Source organism: Piliocolobus tephrosceles, chromosome 4 (genome assembly GCF_002776525.5).
Source record: "Piliocolobus tephrosceles isolate RC106 chromosome 4, ASM277652v3, whole genome shotgun sequence".
Lineage (NCBI taxonomy): Eukaryota > Metazoa > Chordata > Mammalia > Primates > Cercopithecidae > Piliocolobus > Piliocolobus tephrosceles.
Window position 1 is genome coordinate 120,784,489 of NC_045437.1, and position 21,302 is coordinate 120,805,790.

General features: G+C 43.8%; 1 protein-coding gene across 5 annotated transcripts in view; it reads right to left on the reverse strand.

Annotated features, from left to right (window-relative positions):
- The window catches only part of DOCK2 (dedicator of cytokinesis 2), a 433,784-nt gene that overhangs the window by 378,827 nt on the left and 33,655 nt on the right, over positions 1-21,302 (reverse strand). For all 5 annotated transcript variants that reach the window (XM_023218912.1, XM_023218913.2, XM_023218916.1 and 2 more), the window contains exons 6-9: positions 18,678-18,826; positions 11,273-11,408; positions 8,768-8,922; positions 3,790-3,871 (exon numbers count right to left, since the gene is read on the reverse strand). In XM_023218912.1, the coding sequence (XP_023074680.1) occupies positions 3,790-3,871; positions 8,768-8,922; positions 11,273-11,408; positions 18,678-18,826 (522 nt within the window). The remainder of the gene's footprint in view (positions 1-3,789; positions 3,872-8,767; positions 8,923-11,272; positions 11,409-18,677; positions 18,827-21,302) is intronic.

The following is a 21,302-nucleotide window of genomic DNA, read 5'->3' on the forward strand; positions in this document are numbered from 1 at the left end:
AGTGTCTCACAATATGACTGCATTTGGAAACAGGGTCTTTAAATAAGTAATTAAGGTAAAAAGAGGTTGTCTGGTCAGTATGACTGTTGTCCTTAGAAGAAGGTATCAGTGCACAAACAGAGAGAAGACCACGGTGAATACTCAGGGAGAAGACAGGCATCTGCAAACCAAGACAAGAGGCCTAGGAAGAAACCAACCCTCCCAACACCTTTATCTCAGACTTCTAAATTCCAGAATTGTGAGAAAATACATTTCTTTTGCTTATATGAACCAATCTGTGATAGTTATGGCAGGCCTAGCAAACTAATATACTACATAAACCTAGAAGATTCCCAGGTAAGCCCCCATTCCACCCTCTTCTCTTAAAAATTTTTTACTTGCTCAAAGGAAGATATCAGACCTCTTAGAGCTGTCTCATCGGACAGCGCCCCCACCGCCGCCCCCCAAACACACCTCCACACTAAAGAATCTTAAAGTGTAAAAAATAGCCAAATGCTATATTCACATTATATTCTCTGGAGGGTGTGTCAACTGGCAATCCTTATACAGAATTTTGCTCCAAACTATGGTGTCTCCCAGTCATTTCTGCTTTGGCCTTATAAAACTCGAAAGTATTGGGGAAGCGGGACAATGGAACTTAACAAGTGACACCTGATTTAGGAACTCATTAGTTCTTCTTTTATTGTTCACTCTTGTTTCCTGTGTGTTGGCAGCCACCCCAAAACTGGGCTAAATCTTAGGGAACTTCATAGTATATGCTGCTTTCCTCTTACACAGCCTTGTGGGGTAAACCCTGACAAAACAGAGGGAAAGGGCCGGGAGCAGTGGCTCACACCTGTAATCCCAGCACTTTGGGAGGCAGAGGTGGGTGGATCATCAGGTCAGGAGATTGAGGCCATCCTGGCCAACATGGTGAAACCCTCCCTGTCTATACTAAAATACAAAAAAATTACCCGGGCGTGGTGGCATGCACCTGTAGTCATAGCTACTCGGGAGGCTGAGGCAGGGGGATTGCTTGAACCCAGGAGGTGGAGGTTGTAGTGGGCCGAGATTACATCACTGCACTCCGGCCTGGCGACAGAGCAAGACTCCATCTCAATAAAATAAATATAAATCAATCAATCAATCAATCAATCAATCAATCAAAGCAAAACAGAGGGAAAGTCAACAGTCAACTGGACCTACATGCCAGGCTCAGAGAGGCTCAAAGAGCTGGAAGCCTTCCCCCAACATATGAGACCAGGAAGAGCTAACATCCAGAGAGGGAGGAAATAAGGCCAGCAAGACACATGCTTGCCAAGTCTTATCTCATCTCTAATTTAAATGTCACCTCACCACCCAGTTGAAAGTAACTTCCAGTCACATACCATCACATCACCCTGTTTTAATTATCCTGTGTTGCTTGGATTGCTTTCTGACATTGCTCTTGTTTATCTGCGCATGCATTTTATTATCTGAATTTAACCCCACTGTACCATGAAAGCACTCGCTGCTTATCGCCAGTGCTTTGCACAGAGCACATGCATAGTAGGCACTCATCAGCTAACTCTTGGATCGATACAAGAAGTGAGAGCACCATCACCTTCCTTGCCCCTGATATGGTCTGGATCACTGTCCCCACCCAAATCTCATGTTAAAATGTAATCCCCAGGCTGGAGGTGGGGCCTGATGGGAGGTGACTGGATCATGGGGGTGCTTTCTTATGGTTTAACACCATGAGAAATGATGATAGCACCAAAGGTGCTATCATGATAGCGAGTTCTCCTAAGACCTGGTTGTTTAAAAGTGGGTAGCACCTCTCCCTGTCTCTCTTTCTCCTGCTCTGGCCACACAGGACAAGGCTGCTTTCCCTTTGCCTTCTGCCATGATGGCAAGTTTCCTGAGGCACCCCCAGAAGTCGAACTGATGCCAACATCATGCTTCTCGTACAGTTTGCAGAACCATAAGCCAATTAAACCTCTTTTCTTTACAAATTACCCAGTTTCAGGGATTTCTTTATAGCCATGCAAGAGTGAACTAATACACCCCCAAATCAGGACTCTGATCATGTCAACAGAGGGAAGCATCCGCCTGTCGAGCCTGTCAACCAAGGCGCTCAACTCCACTTGTTCTGAGGAGCTGAGGCGTGGCCCAGGCAGAATTCCATGAAGGTAGGATTACATTCTCACTAATGCTGTGTGACACAAATTTACTGATGCTCTTTCCCCCATGTTTACATCATGAATTGGTTCTCTGCAAAATGAACCACTGATTGATTCCCCGTCCTTCTCCCTCTCATGAAACATCTGTCTAGTGGTTTAATCAGGAAGGCCTGTGGGACTCTCCTATTTATCAAGAAAATAAATAGGTTCCTCCTTCTAACTAATAACAGATAAAAAGGATGGAGGCACATCTATATATGCCAAGGAAACTTTGCCTAAGCAATTAGGACCTATGATCCTATTCCATGCCTCTGGCCTATTTTTAAAGAAAATAACAAACAAAATTAATCAGCTATACCTCAGTCTAATCACAACATAATATAAGATGTTGCAATTAATGGGCTGTAACTGGAAAATTATTATAGAGCAAGGTAGGTTAATCTAGCATGTCGGTCACTCCTGGATCCAACTCATCTGTTTGGTCAAAGTCCAAATCCCTCCCTGACTCCTTCGTTGTAATTTCCCTTGCGGATATAGGCAATATAGTGAAAAAAAATCTCATAAAGAGTGTTCTCCCCAAAGGAGCTTACAGACAATACTAAGATATTTAGGTGTCTTAAGATCACACTTGCTGGGCACGGTGGCTCACACCTGTAATTCCAGCACTTTGGGAGGCCAAGGCGGACAGATCACGAAGTCAGGAGTTCAAGACCAGCCTGACCAACATGGTGAAACCTCATCTCTACTAAAAATACAAATATGAGCCCAGTGTAGTGGTGTACACCTATAATTTCAGCTACTCAGGAGGCTGAGGCAGGAGAATTGCTTGAACCCAGGGGAGCCGAGATGGTGCCACTGCACTCCAGCCTGGGCCACAGAGTGAGACTCCATCTCAAAAATAAATAAATAAATAAATAAATAAAAAAATCACACTCTTAGCACACACCCTTATGGAAACAGGACGAGAAATGGGTCTGTACCGGAAATTATAACCTTTACTTATCTCCTTCTTTCCCGTTTCCACTATTCAGAGCTAAAAAGCCAGCTTCACTCTCAGAAATAAATCATCCAAATAACAATTGATTTCAACATTTCTATGTACATGTCTTGCCCAGTGAGTATTGGTATTTAGAAGGATGATCCTAAGGACCCACCAGATCGTTAGTCATCTATGACTTAATTATGTTCAGAATGTCCAATTTACCAAGGCAGTCAATGTTCTAGGAAGGTGCTATTTTTTTCTGATATATTTTAGAAAGATTTTTCAGAAAGCCCTGAACAAAGAAAGGAACTCAGGTTAATCATGAATGAACTAGAAAGTCAAAATTGCCATTGTGCCCAGTTCACCTGGGCATTATTGCTCAAAGAAGTTGGTGCTTGTTTATGTAGCATTCTGCGTATGTTCTCTGTATGTGCAGGAGTCAGACAGACAGGGAGAGATGAGGAGAGACAGAGGTGAACATCCATCTTCCCAAAAGCTTCCTCAAGGCACACAATGTCCTTTGTCAGCTTCGGATTTCTGCATGAAGCCCAGAACACAGCTCTGCAGGAGAGCCACACTCCACTCTGAGCTTCTGACCAGCCTTATTTCCGAGGTTACGTTTCCATGGGTGGGGAACACGGTAACGAGAAGAGGGTGCACACTCACCGTGAAGACCACCTTCAGGTTGTTGAGCATCTCAATCTCCTTAGGGAAGCCCCGGCTGCCCCATCGCACTAGGTAGTTCTCACTGTGGGAAGAAGAGTGGCAGCCTGTTACTGCCAGGGGACCTGGCATCCATTTAATAAAAACATTCACCAAGCATCTACTATGTGCCCAACACATTACTGGCTGCTGGGGGTAGGCAGGTGTTTAAGATAGAAATGGTCCTTCCCTCCGAGAGATCACAGTTGTGTTGAGAGACAGACATTAGACGGGCAAGAGCAAAGAACTATTAACATATGTGTATTTGCCACTTCTGTCCCTCTCCCATCTGCTAAGCAAATTCTGGCACAGCTGTCTAATATTTTTGAAGAGCATCTGCATACTGATAGAGGTTACTGAGAATGGCAGAGATGAGAGGGGAAAGGGCCTTAGTATATTTTATTGGACATTAAGAATATATTTACCCTTTCCGGCCCATTCCCCATTCAAGACTGAGTAAAGATCTGAATTACTTTAAGTTACCCTTTGAATGTAGAGCTGTTTCCTTGAGTGGAATGTCATACTGTGATGGGTCATAGAGGGTCTCAGCCATTATCTAAGATACAATTAAATAACTGTTTAAATGCCATTGTGACACTATTTATATAAAATTGTGCCACAGGCTAAGAACCCTTAATCTAAAAATCCAAAATATGAAATGCTCCCAAACGTGAAAATTTTTAAGTGTCAACATGATGCTCAAAGGAAATGTTCATCAGAACATTTTAGATTTCAGATTTTTGGATTAGCAATGCTCTACTGGTAGGTATATATAATGCAAATATTCCAAAATCCAAGAGAAAATCTGAAATCCAAAACACTTCTGGTCCCAAGCATTTTAAATAAGGAACAGTCAGCCTGTATAAAGGAAAAGTTCAGGATGTTGTATTAATGTATATCAAATGGACCTGACCTAGTGGGTGGTCAAGGAAGTCTTTGCTGAGGAAATGACATGAAATAAAGTTGGTCAGGAAAAGAAGGTAGGAAAGGGAAATGTTTCAGGCAAAGTCAACATGAGTAAAGGCCATGAGTCAGGAAGGAGCTGGATGCATCTAAGAAACAGATTCAAGGGGGCTGGGCGCAGTGACTCATGCCTGTAATCCCAGCACTTTGCGAGGCCGAGGTGGGCAGATCATCTGAGGTCAGGAGTTCGAGACTAGCCTGGGCAACATGGTGAAACCCCCATCTCTACTAAAAATATTAAAAAAGTAGACAGGCATTGCAGCACACACCTGTAGTCCCAGCTACTAGGGTGGCTGAGGCAGGAGAATCACTTGAACCTGGAAGGTGGAGGTTGCAGTGAGCAGAGGTTGTGCCACTGTACTCCAGCCTGGGTAAAAAGGGAGACTCCATCTCAAAAAAATAAATAAAAACAAACAGATTCAAGGGAAAGTTACAAGAGAAAAATTAGAGGGAGATGCTAGATCACATATGCTTTGTAGGTCATTCAAGGATTTTGTCTTGAGGCTGAGAGTAATGGAAACCCATTGGAGGGTTTTATGAGGAGCAGCTACATGGTTCTAACATACGATCCTTTACCATCTCACATCTCCTAGCAGCCATCATGCTGGTCAGTCCCATCACTCCAGGAAGACAGAGAAGTCTAGCACTTATTTAAGTTAGAAGAAGCTTAATATAGTTTGCTGAGTTGAGTCATCAGATTTTCCATGCCATCTAGGAGCATATAGTCGGTGCTAAATAAGTGCCCATTATTTTGAATTAGAAATAAGATTTTTTAAAAATTTAAAACTCAAGTTAGCCTAAGAAGGCATAAAAGAATTCAGCAAAATTAAAGGGACGTGACTTCCTTTTAGAGCTTTTTTTTTTAATCTCTAATATCTCGTTCCTCCCTCTCCAGTCACCCCTAAAAGGTTAATGAGAGCAAACTGAGCAGAGTTCAAGCAGGCAGTGGGGCCAATAGCAAAAGTGAACATAGTCCCAGATTAACCAATGCTTAAAACTCAATCAAGTTAAGTGGATCTTTTCATCTTTTGTGTTTTTTTCAGTAAGATCTAAAAATTGTAGTGGAGTTTGCAGTAAACTAACCAGGAATGCTCCATCCAAAATTTTTTTTAATTTTTAATTCTTTCTCGTTGGTAATTTCTGTACTGTTGTTAGTGAAATGCTTAGACACATTCCAGTAGCTTCCATCATATGTAGGCGAGCCCCTCAGTGACCCAGCTTGCTACATCTAAACAGCAAGCATCAGCAATTTTCTTCCAGGAGAAGCACAATCATAAATAAGGAAAGTAATTTGGAGGGCTGAGCTGGCCCCATCCATCCTCACCCAGGAAGATCTAGGTGGTAGAATTTGAAGGCTACAGCACCAAGACAGGTAAGACCTCCTCCAAATGACACCATACTCAGAGGAACGAGGAGTACTATTCCAACTCCTCATCACATAATTTTTGGGCATAAGACTTACTACTAGACTGATACCTGAACTGCTTCTCTTTTGTCCTATAAAAACTTACATTAAATTTCCCAAACAGGATGCCTTCAGGGATCTACTGGGGATCTGACCACGATTCAGTCCAACACTGAAACATCGATCCCAGCTATATTCTCCCCAGTCCACATCTGGGCCACACTGAAGATGTCTTAACCTGCCTGTTGTTCACTGTATGTCAACCCTGGCCAGAGCAGGCAGGAGCCCAGATTTCTTGCTTAGGGGAAGAGCAGCTCTTCAGAGTGAGACTGACATTGGGAGTGTTCCCAGATTCCCCTCCCCACTTCCTGCATTGTGCCTCTTCTCTTCTTCCTTTGCTTTCTCCTCTCTATGCGATTGCCGGTTTCTGCCCACTTTGTCCTCCTCCCTCTGCTCATCCCCACTCTCCCAGGGCTGGCTGTCATCTCCAGCACTCTCAGAGATGTCACTCAGGCACACCCCATTGAGCATGGCATGCCAGGTAGCACGGCAGGGAGCACAGCTGCCACCTTGCTGATTCATGGCCTCCCTCCACAGAGATGGTCCAGCCATCCATCACTGAGATGGGGCCAGCCGACCACACTCCCTCGTCAATGTGGCAGGCAGTAAGCACTTTTAGAATATGCTTGTGAGCACTTTCAGATCTGTCGTGTGTCATAGGCCCCATACTATTCCCTCTCAGTTGCTTCCAAGGCTCCTGAAACTGCAGTCAGTGAGCCTTTCAGGAACCTTGGGAGTAACTGAAAGGAAACAGCAAGGGACCCCTGCCTCTGACACCCAAACCAATTCAAGGTGGGCCTAAGGGACCAGGGACACTCATTCTCAGTGTCCACTAAGGCTAAGCCAGGTGAATTGGGCTGACTCTTTAAGGTTAGGGACTTTGGTACATAATAAATACCTTTCCACCATAATGGTACTGAAACCCTGGTGAAAACGATTTAGAATACTTGACACAACTCATTCCTTGGTGACAGACTTAAGTGGGAAATAGCTTGCCTTTGGAGTCAGATGGGCCTGTGTATAAATCCCAGCTCTGCTCTTTACAAATATTTGTGACTTTGGGCAAGTTGCTTGACTTCCCTGAGCTTCATTTTCTCATCCTAATGACACAGAACCGTGAGGATTAGATAGGACAATGTACAGACCCCAGCACATTCTTCTGAGATGGACAGCCCCTCCAGTTTTATGCATGTCTCCAAGAGGCTGCTGCTTACTAAAGCACCACTATTCACCAGGCATGGTGTATTCGTTCACTTCATCATCATAGCAACAAGCCAGGAAGACAAAAGCAGAGAGATCACGTTCTAGCTCCTTTCTAATGTGTGTCTCTACAAAAAAATTAAAAATTAGCCAGGCGTGGTGGCGCAAGCCTGTAGTCACAGTCAGCGGCCTCAAATATGAGACCATGTCTTGGTCTAAAACCCTAATGGAGGGGACAGGCAGTGGCTGCTTGGGAGGAAGGATGGTCTGAGCAGAGGCTAGGAGTCTGGCAGTGGGAGCTGGAGAAGCAGCAAAGTCTCTTCCCTGGAGATTCCCAGAAGTATTTTCCCTTCCTTGAGCCAAGGCACCCAGAAGTTCCCTCACTTCCTCCATTGCCAAGAACAACTTATTAAAGTAGTAATGATAACAGCCACTGCCCCTTGCAGTACAGGCACCATGTGCCAGGCTTTGTGCATCGCAACTCTTTCTCATTAAAGCCTGAAGGAAATGACCCTGTGTGGTCAGCACTCACATTGCGCAGACGGGAAACTCAGGCTTAAGAAACATCAACAACCTGCCCCACATTAAAAAAAGAGTAAAGGCTGGGGCCAAGATGTGAACCCAGACAGATCTCAGAGCCTATACCCTTAGCCTATTGCCGCTACAGAGGATTTGGAGCATTCATTTCTTAACTCCTATTCTGAAAGTAGATACTGGCAGGGAGCAGTGGCTCACACCTATAATCCCAGCACTTTGGGAAGCCAAGGTGGGATGATCACTCGAAGCCAAGAGTTCGACACCAGACGGGAGAATGCAGCAAGACCCTGTCTCTACAAAAAAATTAAAAATTAGCCGGGTGTGGTGGCGCATGCCTATAGTCCCAGATACTCAGGAGGCTGAGGTGGGAGAATCGTTTGAGCCTAGGAGTTCAAGGCTACAGCGAGTTGTGATCTCACCCATGCACTCCAGCCTTGGCAGCAGAGTGAGACCCTGTCTCAAAACAAAAAAGAAGTAGATATTTTTATTCTAGCCAATGCTACTTGTCTGAATCTTGTTATTTCTGGCTGTTTTCTGGTAATCAAAATCTATTTTACAAAACCCTACAACCATAAACTCCACTGTGGGAAAAAACTGGTGGTAAATAACACTTCCACTCAACTCCTACACCCTCCAAAGAAGTTATTTCCACATTTTCACTCAGGCGCAATCTCTTTTCCAGGTGGAAATTGCTCCATAAGTGAGGATGGAAAGAAAAGATGCTCTGTGCACTGCTTCCCATAGTCAGAGAAGTAGGGCAATGCTGGACACACCTACCTTATGACCGTTTGTTTGTTGGGGTCGTAGAGAGACATGAAGAGCTCAGCATCTTCCCCAATTCTGCACACAAAGTTTCTCACAAACACATAGAGGCTATGGGTGGGGGATGAGGAGATCCGGGAATACATTCCATAATCTGGCTGGTCTTTTGACTGAAAGACAGAAGGAAGAAGGAAAGAAGATGGAGAAAATTAGCCTAGCACCACTCAGAGCAACACAAAGATAGTCAAGGACATTGGGTTCAAGCCTGAAGTTTTGCACATTCCACCCAGCTCTGCCATCAAACGTTTCTGCAACCTGAGTCAATTCACTTTGACTCTCTTGGCCTATATTTTTCTATCTTGGGAAATGTTGCCACTGACCCAGACTTCCTCATAAAATTAGTGTCATAAAAAGCAAAAACTATAAAAGAAAAATATTGCTTAAATGGATTTTATCAAAACTATAAACTTTTGCTCTTTGAAGGATGCAACAGCTAGGTGCAGATTTGGAGAAACTTTCAAAACGTATCTGACAAAGAATTTGTATCTAGAATATACAAATAACTCTTACAACTAATTTTGAGGAAAATAACCCAATTTAAATGGGTAAAATGTCTGACCAGACACTTCCCAAGAGAAGATACAAGTGGAAATGACAGGAAGCACATGAAGAGATACTCAACATCACTGCACATCAGAAAAATGAAAATTAAAACTACAATGAGATACCACTACACAACCATTAGTATGCCTAAGTTAAAAAGTCTGATAATATCAAGTGTTGACAAGGATGTAGATAATATCAAGTGTTGACAAGGATGTAGAGCAACTAAAGCTCTCATATATTGCTGGTAGAAATGCAAAATTGGGCTGGCATGGTGGCTCATACCTGTAATCTCAGTACTTTGGAAGGCTGAGATGGGCCGATCATTTGAGTCCAGGAGTTCAAGATCAGCCTAGGCAACATAGTGAAAGCCCATCTCTACAGAAAATAAAAGAGGTTAGCCAGGCATGTTGGTATGCACCTGTGATCCCAGCTACTTGGGAACCTGAGGTGGAACAATCACCTGAGCCCAGGGGGTCAAGGCTGCAGTGAGCCATGATCCCACCACTATACTCCAGCCTGGGTGATAGAGTGAGACCCTGTCTCAGAAAAAAAAAAAAAAAAAAATTGTACAGCCATTTCAAGAAATAGCATGGCAATACCTTAAAAAGTTATATATACACTTATCATATGATCCAGCAATCCCACTGCTAAGTATTGCCCAAAAGGAATCAAAACATGTCCAAATAAGGATTTGTTTCCAAATGTTCATGGTTGCATTAGTATAACAGCTCTGAACTGAAAACTTACCCAAATGCCCAATAACTGGTCAATGCTATATACCATCAGTAACTGGTCAGTGGTATACTGACTCAGTAATAAAAGGACCAAAATGTTAATACGCACAACAACATAAACCTCAAAAACATCATGCTGAGTAAAAGTCAAACACAGAAAATTAATATTGCATGGATTCCATTTATATGAAACTCTAGAAAAGGCAAATCTACAGTGACAGGAAATTATAGGTTGCACGGGGTTTGGGGCTGGAGACGGAGCACAAAGAAACTTTTAGGATGATGGAACTGTTCTTTATCTTGATTGTCATGACATTTATCCAACACAATATATTATTACAATTCATTAAAGTATACTTTAAAATGAGTGAAATGTACTGTATGAAAATAATATCTGAATAAATCTAAAAACACAATTGCTTTCAAATAATATAGAGCAGCTAAAATAAGTTTTTTAATAAAAATCAGACTGTTGACCTTTCCTTGAAATCTTTCACTGATTTCCCATCCGTGGGAATAACATCGAAACTCTCTTCCAAAACCCCTCATGCCCTTTGAGATCTGGCTCCACCTACCTGCCTCTGCAAATCGTTGCCTGAACTCCCCCACTGTTCACCACACCTCATCCTTGTTTGGCTTTCCTACTCCTTCAATAGTCAGAATGCAGTCCTACCTCAGGGCCTGTGCACCTGCTGTGCCCTCTGCCTTGAACACTCTGTCCCAGATCGTCCCAGGCCTGGTGCCTTCACATGATTCAGGTGTCAGCTCAAATGTCACTCTTGAGAGAGGCCTTTCGTGGCCGTGCCTTTTAACATAGCTCCTGAGTCACTTTGATTCACATAACCCCGGTTCATTGCCTTTTATAAACTCATCTGGAATTACTATTTTCACTTATTTATTTAATTTTTTATCGCCTTTCTTCTCTTCTCCCTTCTTGAAGCTACAAGTGCCAAGAGATCAAGAAACTTGCCTGGCATTTAACTACCTGTGAGATGGATGTTGAATGAATTACAGATGTGGGTACAAAACCACAGTTAAACACATGTGGCTGCTGATCATCTCAGGCCACAGACAGATCCCCTTGAATAATACACAGTCTGGTTAATTAGCCCATTGTTTTAAGTTTATGATGTGCTCAATGATTGGATCACTTGGCCAAAGCCTATTTAGTAAAGCTCACCATTTCTTCTTTGATACGCTCTGTGATTTTACCAGTTGCTTCCTCATGTGCATGGAACAAGCTGATGACGCTGGTATTATCGGGGTCCAAGATATTTCCGTCTTCATCTCTGACAATCAAATCGAGCTCAAGGATTCTGTAAAGCAAAAACTAGAGGTGAAGATAAATCAGTGGAGAACTTTAAGTCACTGGTGAGAAGATTTTTACTAGAAAGTTCGACTGATTTCTGGGGATCATACAGTCACAAAGAAGAGCTCTACACGGATAGCCTGGGACACTGCTAGTGAGTGCATATTGGTATAGTAGACCCCCTTTGGAAGGTACTGTAGTAGTGTGCATTCAATTTTTTTAAAAAGTGTATTTTCCACGGTATTAAACTGAAACACCCAACACTTGAACTAGGATGTGTTGCAGCCTTGATCGCATCAGCAAGTACTGAAAAAACACAAAATGTCGGCTGGGCATGGTGACTCATGCCTGTAATCCCAACATTTTGGGAGGCTGAGGCGGGTGGATCACCTGAGGTCAAGAGTTCAAGACCAGCCTGGCCAAGATGGTGAAACCCCGTCTCTAGTAAAAATACAAAAATTAGCTGGGCATCATGGTGAGCTCCTGTAGTCCTAGCTACTCAGGAGGCTGAGACAGGAGAATTGCTTGAACCTGGGAGGCAGAAGTTGCAGTGAGCCGAGATTGCACCACTGTACTCCAGCCTGGGTGACAGTGAGACTCCATCTCACCAAAAAAAAAAAAAAAAGTCTAAAAGAGAAATGGCTAAATCAACAGTGACCTATCTATAATGGAATACTATATAGCAGAGCTTTTAAAATATTATATAGTTTTACTATATTTAATAATATATGTCAGTGCAAAAATCAAGCATGGAAAGATGCATATAGTGCGCATACAGTATTTATTTTTATAAATAAATAAATAATAAAACAAACAAAAACTAGGCCAGATATATTATCTGGGTGCATGTATAAAAGTAAGCTTACGTATGAGAGAAAGCTCTGAATGAAAAAAAGGACCAAACTACCAACACAAGTTATCCGTGGGGACAGGTAGGGGCTAGGGCTGGAGGAGTAAAGGGGTCAAAGGTTACATGTGCCTTGTCTCAATTTATTTAATTTTTTTTTAATGAGTCAGGGTCTTGCTCTGTCTTCCAGGCTGGGGTACAGTGGTGTGATCATAGCTTCCCACAGCCTCGAACTCTTGGGCTCAAGCAATCCTCCCACCTCAGCCTCCTGAGCAGTTGGGACTACAGGCACATGCCACCATGCCCAGCTACTACCGTGCCTAGCCTTTTTCAAAATATATACACAGAGGGGGTATTTATATATTATTCAATAAAAATTTGAAAATAGCAGTTGGGGAAAAACAATCTCAGACATATTGACTGTTACCCACAGCTTGCTTTCAGCTATTTGACTTCCAGGCCACAAGCTTTTCCCTGTTTGGTATTGATTTGTTTCAGTCACACCTGTCATCCTGACCAGCATCAGCGACACTAACAGCAGCAAACTCACACAGCACTTACAATAAGCTCACATAGGATAAGTGTTTTACATAAAATTAATCCATTTAATTCTCATAACAACCCTATGAAGGAGATACTATTAATAACCCCATTTTACAAATGAAGAAAAGACTGAGGATATGAGGACTAATTAATTTGCTCAAGGTCATATAGCTAGTGAAAACTAAGAATACATCTCTGTCCACACTCATAACCTCTCTGGTATGCTTGCTATAATACATAGGAGGAGCTTAGGAGCAGTATATGGGTTGCAGGGTGGGGTAGGGTATGTTTGCAGAAACCTTAACTTGAAACTGCTTTTGCACTTGATATTGAGATGAAGAGCCTCAGTTGTCCATACAAAGAAGATAGGAGGAGGTGGGCTGATGGATTCTGAGAAGGCCAACCGTAGTCCTGCTTTGTTGCCACTACTAAGTACCAGATTCTGGAAGGGCAGCAAGACAAATGAAGGAGACTAAGTCTTCATCTCTATCAGAGAATCGAATTGAGAGGCACATCTCTCATCTTGTCCAAATGTAGAGGGAAGGGAGCCAAGGTTCACCCATTTGTGCACATTCATTAGGAAATTAACTCCCAACTCAATACGACTCATAATGGTGCACAGCCATGCTGCCTAACGGCAATGCTAAGGGGGAAGAAACACATTCAGCTAATGCTTAGCAGAGACTCTCCTGACCTTGGAAAAGATGGAGCATTGCCGATACATAATTTAATGCCAAGATCTCTCTGGCTGTTCTCCTCAAAATGTATCGAAGTGGATTCGGTTCTAAAATACATGAATAAAACATTCTCCTAGGTCCGGCTATCTTGGGATGTGAAGAAGTCATTTGAGGATTCCTCAATCCTTGGACATCAAAATCACTTGGAACTTTGGGAGCTTCAGTAGAATTGATAGGATTCCCGTGACCCAGGGGCAGGAGAGGCTGTCCTCCACAGCCTCTGAATGCAGCCACCATGCATTTTGGGGAGCAGAACATTTAGGCATTCTCTCATCAGGATGTAACCCCACTGCTCTCATCTGTTCAAGGAAGTGATCAAATGAAGCCAAGATGAGGGTAGAGGGCAAAGCCCCCACTGTATGCATATAAAATAAAATTTTTAAAAAAGGTAAACTCAGCTGGGCATGGTGATATGCACCTATAGTCCCCGCTCCTCAGGAGGCTGAGGTGGGAGGAACACTTGAGCCCAGGAGATGGAGACTGTAGTGAGCTATGATTGCGCCACTACATATGCCACCTAAAAATCTGTGATGGCTCCCCATTGCCGTCTGGACAATCCAGATTCACTTGGCACTAAAATCCTCAAGGTTCCAGCCCCAGTCCACCCATGTCTTCCTCTGTGTGGTCATGTGAACCTTTCATCTCCCACATTCTTTCCCTCTGAGTTTCTCTTCTCCATTTCACCTAATAATTCCTGCTGGTCTAGTTAGATTCAGAGTGGTTGCCATCCCCACCCTGACTCCCACCCCCACATCCTCCAACCTTCTTGCCCATGCTTCCTGCACTCCTAATGTGTATGACTTCTGACTGAAAGTGGCTGTTTACTTCTCTCCCTCCCTTATTAACCCACATGGCTCTTGGAAGGCAGTAGAGTGCAGCAGTTAAGCACTTGAACTCTGCAGCCACATTATCAGTTCAAATTCCACTGCATCTTCAGCAAAATCACCTGCTGTTCAAAAGACCACCAGGATGGCTAAATAGTAGAAAGTGTAACTGAGGAGCTCAACTTCAAAATGCATTTTAAAACTTTTTTCTTGGCCAGGCTCGGTGGCTCACACCTGTAATCCTAGCACTTTGGGAGGCCGAGGTGGGTGGACCACAAGGTCAGGAGTTCGAGACCAGCCTGGCCAATGTGGTGAAACCCCGTGTCTACTAAAAATACACAAATTAGCCAGGTGTGGCAGCATGCGCCTGTAGTCCCAGCTACTTGGGAGGCTGAGACAGAAGAATCACTTGAACCCGGGAGGTGGAGGTTGCAGTGAGCTGAGATCACGCCACTGCACTCCAGCACGGGCAATAGATCGAGACTCTGTCTCAAAAAAAAAAAAAAAAAAAAACAACTCAAGATGTAGCCTTGAGAAAAACTATAGAAACCTTTTTTTCCTTAGTCTTAAAATATACCCTTGAAACCTACTTTGAAGCTCCATTCCCTTCCCCCTTCTACCATATACGCTCTTACTCCGTGCACATTTACTTAACTCTATGCTTGTTAAGAAATTCCAGGGGCTAATTGAAAACAAACCAGGCATGAGGGCACAGCTACAGAATTCTCCCCTACTTAAAGACTGCCTCAAGATGGATCATTGACAGCCTGGCCACTGTCAAGATGGCACCAGCCTGTTCTCCAGACCGGCATCAGGCCTAGACACACAGCCCCTGCACCCTGCACAGCCCCGGCATGCCTCCTATATCCAGCTTCCCTTTTTGAAACCCTTGCCCTCAGCCCAGAGTCTTGAAGTGGTTTCTAGAGGAGTGAGCCTGTATGTTTCCCCATGACTAGCTTTGGAAATAAAGTCACTTTCCTTACAATGCACTTTGTCCCTGTTACTGACTTTGCAAGCAGCAGGCAACAGAGCCTGTGCTTCATTACAAAAGGAGAACCTTACTGGTGACATTGGTTGGCAAACTTTGAAGAGAAAGGAGAACCTTACTGGTGACATCGGTTTGCAAACTTTGAAGAGACAGTCTCTGGTATGTGTGGAAGGTGCTCTTTCTTTGAAGAGGGGAAGGACATGTTGGGTTTTATGCCTCACAGAGCCAACATCATACATATTCAGCAGGTTTGGGGAAAAAATTAACATATTTATGGAGACAAGAGCATATACTATGGGTAAACGTGTATGTAACATACAGCCCATGTTCACTTTGGGGTGGGGTTTATTATTAAAATGAGGTGAAACTTTGCACTTTACATCAAAAGGTGAACTACTGGACACAGTTTGTGGACAGTCTTAAGCTAGCTGAAACTGGCTTAAGGTTTGCAGCTCTCTATCAAAAAAGAATGTTTAGCAGGCTAGTCCTCTGGTGTGGATGTAAATCATCTGGTGTGGATGTAAATCAGAGTTAGGAGGGGTCTGATAATTTGCCTGATGGCTCCTATTGTTAGGGAGTTTGGCAAGAGGGTGTTTTTCTCGTAGCTGTAGGAATTTAGGGAGTTGCCAAGCCAGCTCCCCTGAACGCTCAACCCGACCCATAGGTAGCTGTTGTTTCCTGAACCTTAGGATCCATCTTAGTTGATAAAGAGGCATCTCTGTTGGTTTCTCAGATCACATACCTTATCACTCTTGAGCCTCACTTTCCTCACCTGAGAAACAGGATGAGAATAGTGCCTACCTCATCAAGTTGTTGTGAGACTTCACAGAGTTAATACATGGAAAGTCCTTTAAACCGTGCCTCTGGAAATGAGTGAGCACTCTGGAAGTTATCATTATTTCTCATTGCTTGCTTTTTGATTGTTGCTAAAAACAGAGGCTGTATTTTGTATGTGTCTGTACCCTGTACCCCCCTGTACCCTTGGGGCCTACCAGATGTGTAAAGAAAGTTTGATATCTGAATGAAGTAATGGAATGAGAGAAGAAACAAGCTCATTCTGACCATTCCTCCAAGGTTCAGTTCCACTTTGTGCCACCCCCACCCACTCTCCCAGCTGCTGGAGGTTGGAGGTAGGCAGTTCCAGGCTGATCCTGACACTCGGCCCAGATGGTGGGCCTCCTGAATTTGGGGAAGCTGCCCATCCCATACCAGAGCTCTGAGCACCCGAACTATCAGGCCAGTGATAAGATGCCCAACTCTCTCGCTTGCAGCTGAAGTAGTCAGGTAAATAAGGGGGCCCCTGAGCTTGAGGTCTCAGCCTGTGCCACAGAGCATCTCTCACTTCCCCAAAGGAAGCTGACAGAACTAAAAGCACGAGGCTAGGTCAGAGGATGCTGCAGAGGGGCTGGTTTAGGGAGGACCCTCTTTCTTCTTTTTCTCCCATCACCACCATTCACCCACTCACTCAGTTATCACTCACTGAGCACCTACTATGTGCACACCTTGTTCCAAGCACAGGCATAGAGGTGATTTAGACAGTCAACATCCTATAGGAGCTCCCGCAATAAGAGGGAAGCTGGGCCAAAAAGGAGGCAATTACTACTCAGGGCCTTCAAGAGCACCTACCCCGGCCCAAGGAGGGTAGTGGAAAATCAGGGAAGGCTTTCTGTGAGTGGTGACCACTTTTTCCATTCCTGGTCCTACTTCTCAGGAGCCCCCATTAAGAAAACAACATTTGAAGGTCGTAGATGTCACAGTAAAGCAGCCCTCAATTCCCATACACTCAGCTGCAATTGTTCTCAGCTAAAGACACCATGGAACCAACGGCAGTAGCAGCTGCATGGCAAACCCTTCCTGTCACTTTAGGATGATGTGCTTTATAAGCAGATTTGGACATGCTTGCCAGATGCCAACAGAGGCACCGGCAGAGGGACTGTGTTCCTGGATCAGCTGTGAGTTGGAGCCACTGACTTTCCTCTCAGAATCCTCCTCCTAGTGCTTCTGGCAGGACAAGAAAGCCTGGCCTGGCTGCTGGGGAAACTTCTTCTTATTCATATTAAATGGGCTTTTTACTTCCCCCTCAGGCCCTGTGTTCCAGCCTTCAGATCTGCTTTGCAGTTCCTTCAGTATGCCATGCTCTCTCATGAGCTCCTGACCCTCCTTGTTTTGAGCCTGCTTAATATCCCTTTATCCTTCAAACTTCAGCTCAGGGGTCACCTCCTTCAGGAAGTCTTCCTTGACTTCCTTCTCTAAGGTTCATTAAAAGTAACTCTTGCTTCCTGAGCTATAGAACTTATCACAGTACATATCAGCAGTTTACTTGTGGCTTACTCCTAATTGGAACTGTGACCCTTGAGTGGACAGGGACTTTTATTTCTACAGCCCCAATATCTAGCAGAAAATCCAGCCAACTATAAGTGCTCAATACATGTTTGTGGTTGGAATGAATGAGCAAATGAACAGAATGTTTGGAAGTCATTCAAAAAATCAGGAGGGAGGGGAGGTCCTTATAGTTCCCAAATGCTATCCAAGTAGCAGAGTGGTGAGGCCCATGGACCCTGCAGCCAGACTGCCTGGGTCTAAATTCAGGTTCTGTCATTTACTAGCTGTGCAACCCTGGACAAGTTACCCACCCTACTGAAAACCCTCAGTTTCTTTATCTGAAAAAAATGGGGATAATAAAACTGCATGCCCCATAGAGTTATTATGAGAATTAAATGAGACAATGCCTGTAAAACACTTAGCAGCAAGCCTGGTGTACAACAAGCTCTGATTAAGAGTTACTTATAATGTTATTAGCAGTGGGTTGTCCCACCTCAAATAATTGGCTCATTTTCTCCTTAACTTGATAGCATTCAAATCCCAACCAATTTTTACTTCTCTTCCCTTTTGAGGAAACATTTTTGTAATTGTGCATTTGAGTTAGCTGATGGTGTGTGGGTTGGATACTTTAGGATGGGGGAAGAGACATTAAGTTTCACACTGGGATTTAAGGGAGAATTTTGCAAATGTAGGGATAAAACGACAACTAAGCTGAAAGTGAACCAGCATGACTGTGCTCCCTAGTCCATCGGAAGTAGGTTAAATGAGTGTCCTAAATCTCTCAGCCTGGTAATAACACCGTGTAAGTACAAGCCTTCTCTCCACCTGCGTGTCCCTCAGTCCCCGTGGGGTGGTAACAACAGCACACAAGCACAGTCATTGGTCACAACCTTCTCCCAAACAGAAAGTGACAAACTTGCATCTAAAAATGAAACCAAGCTTCTGGGGAGAGAGAAAGGGAAGAGAGAGGATGGCTGGGGGAAGAAAGCCTCTTTACAGAGGAAAGAGAGGTTACTTGTTGCCATAGTCAATTTTGGACGTGACTTTCTGCTTCAGTTCCTTCAGCTCGTCCTTGGGCAAGGTTCCTGAGAGAAGCTGGGACCTCCACTCCATCAGATCGTACATCATGGACTGCACCTGCAGAAAACGCTCCTTTTTGCTGGCCTAGGAGACAAGAAACAACCCATAATCGCCTGTGTTAAGGGGCCTGACCATCTATTTGGCAGGCTGTGCCAAAGTCAGGCGAGTGTGGTCAAGGGCCGTGGCCTGAGGCTCTCTCCCAGCCCTACCCACTACAAAGTGATTAGGTGGGGGTCCTAGTCGTTGAAATATTTATTCCTCATGGGCCACAGGGATTTCCCAAAAGCAAAAATAAAAATCTCAATCACTTCTTGGTTAAGGAATGAGTGATTTCTGACTTTATCTAAAAAGATATTTATTGAACAGGAATGCTATGAACATCTGCCCTAATGGAGGTCCCAGAGCTCAGGCCCTTTGAGGCTGGGAGCCAGGGCCATTTCTCTGATGACAAAGGACTGCTTCTAGGGCAGCCTTCCCCAAAGTGCGGCATGTGTACCACCTATGGAAAGCAAGATGGCTCTTCGTGGTACAAAGATACAAGGTCAAACAACATGGACCCCTAGGGCGATTCTCTTCCACTCCGTTTCCTTCCTTCTGTGTAAGGGAAAGAGAAAGCTGCAATTTTACAGTAATATGTCTCTAACACCTCTCACACATTGCTAATGTCTTTTTTAACAAGGAGAGAGAAAAGATCTTGGACTCAGAGCTTTTGACAGGTACAATAGCAAGTATGTTCCAGAGGCTGAGGCGGGAGGATCGCTTGAGCCCAGGAGTTTAGAACTCCAGTGAACTATGATGGCCCCACTGCACTCCGGCCTGGGTGACAGAGCGAGACCCTGTCTCCAAAATTTTTTTTTAATAAAAATAATGTTATCTTGTTTTCATTGTATTTAGTTGAATAATGTTCTTCTAATTGTGCCAAGTACTTTTGTCTTTCCATTTGGGGAAGTGAGGGTGGTATAACAAAAAAATATATATATACACATATATATACACACACACATATATACACATATATATACACACACACACATATATATACTTGGTCTTTGTCCTTGGTTCTTGAAGCAGTGCTCCTAAAACTCTTGCAATATCCAGAGTGATAAGAATATATTTTCTTATTCCTAACAATAGCCTTTCAATGATACCTGAGTTTATGCTAATGAGGTGACTCTAGGAGGGCCTCTAGATAGCTTCAGGATGAGGGGCTGGTTGCAAAGGAACCAACCAGGAACCAAACCCCCAACCACATGACTACAGGGCTGGAACTTAACAGCCCCATTCCCCTCCACCTGCCCCACCCCAACCTCTGGGAGGGTAGGGGGACTGAGGATTGAGCTCAAGCACCAATAGCCAATAATTTAATCGATTATGCCTGTGTAATGAACCTCTGATTAAAACTCTTGGTGAATAACGTTTGAGGCGCTTCCCAGAAGGTGAACACATCAATGTGCTGGGAGGGTGGTGCGTCGAGAGAGGACATGGAAGCTCTGTGCCCCTCTAAGCCTTGCCCTGTGTCTGTCTTCCACGATGCTGTTCTTGAGTTACATCATTTATAATAAAACCGTAATCATATGTATAGCACTTTCCTGAGTTCTCTGAGTTGTTCTAACAAATTATGAAACCTGAAGTGGGAAAAGGGGATGCCCAGGCAGGGAGGGGTAGTGAGAATCCCTGAATTTATAGCCAAGTCCAACAGAACTTCAGGTAGCCTGGGCACCCAGGACTTGTGACTGGCATCTAAAGTGAGGGCTATCTTGTGGGATTGAGGATTTAAACCCATGGAGTCTGGTGCTACCCTGGGTAGTCAGAGTTGAACTGAATTGTGAGGCATCTAGTTGGAGACGGGGAATTGAGAACTGCTGGAATGATGCAGCATGCTATTTCATTCTTTATGTCTATAGATTCAAGTTTACTGAAAAGAGATCCAATGCAGGTATTAAGTAAATATTACACAGGTTGTATGCAGATATGGCAAGAATCAGGAATGTGATACCGAAGTACTAGATGTTTAAGGACCTCCTGACTAGAGCAAATGGACTTACTATTCAAATATTTCCTAAGGGAAAATGCCAAGCTTCAATGGTACATGTCATTGTGATGTTTTAAAACGGGTAGTGGACTGGGCACAGTGGCTCATGCCTGTAATCTCAGCACTTTGGGAGGCCGAGGTGGGTGGATCACCTGAGGTCAAGAGTTCAAGGCCAGCCTGACCAACATGGTGAAACTCTATCTCTACTAAAAATACTCCATCTTAAAAAAAAAAAAAAAAGAAAAAAGAAAAAAGGTTGAGGGTAGTGGAGATGAACAAAAATTTGCTTTAGCCAAAGTATGCTATTTGCCCCCTAAACTTTTCTAAAGCAAATAAAATTGAGTGTGCCAATTATGTCTTCATATTATGAAATGTCCACATGGGAGTCAACATTTAAGACCATGAAAGGTAAGTCTACAAATTCTGTGCATACACCAGCATGTGTGCACAGTGCCAAAATAAGCATGTAGTAAGCCTTGGTTGACATTTTCACTCTCAGCTTAATGGTTTGCTTAGCTAATTGCTTTC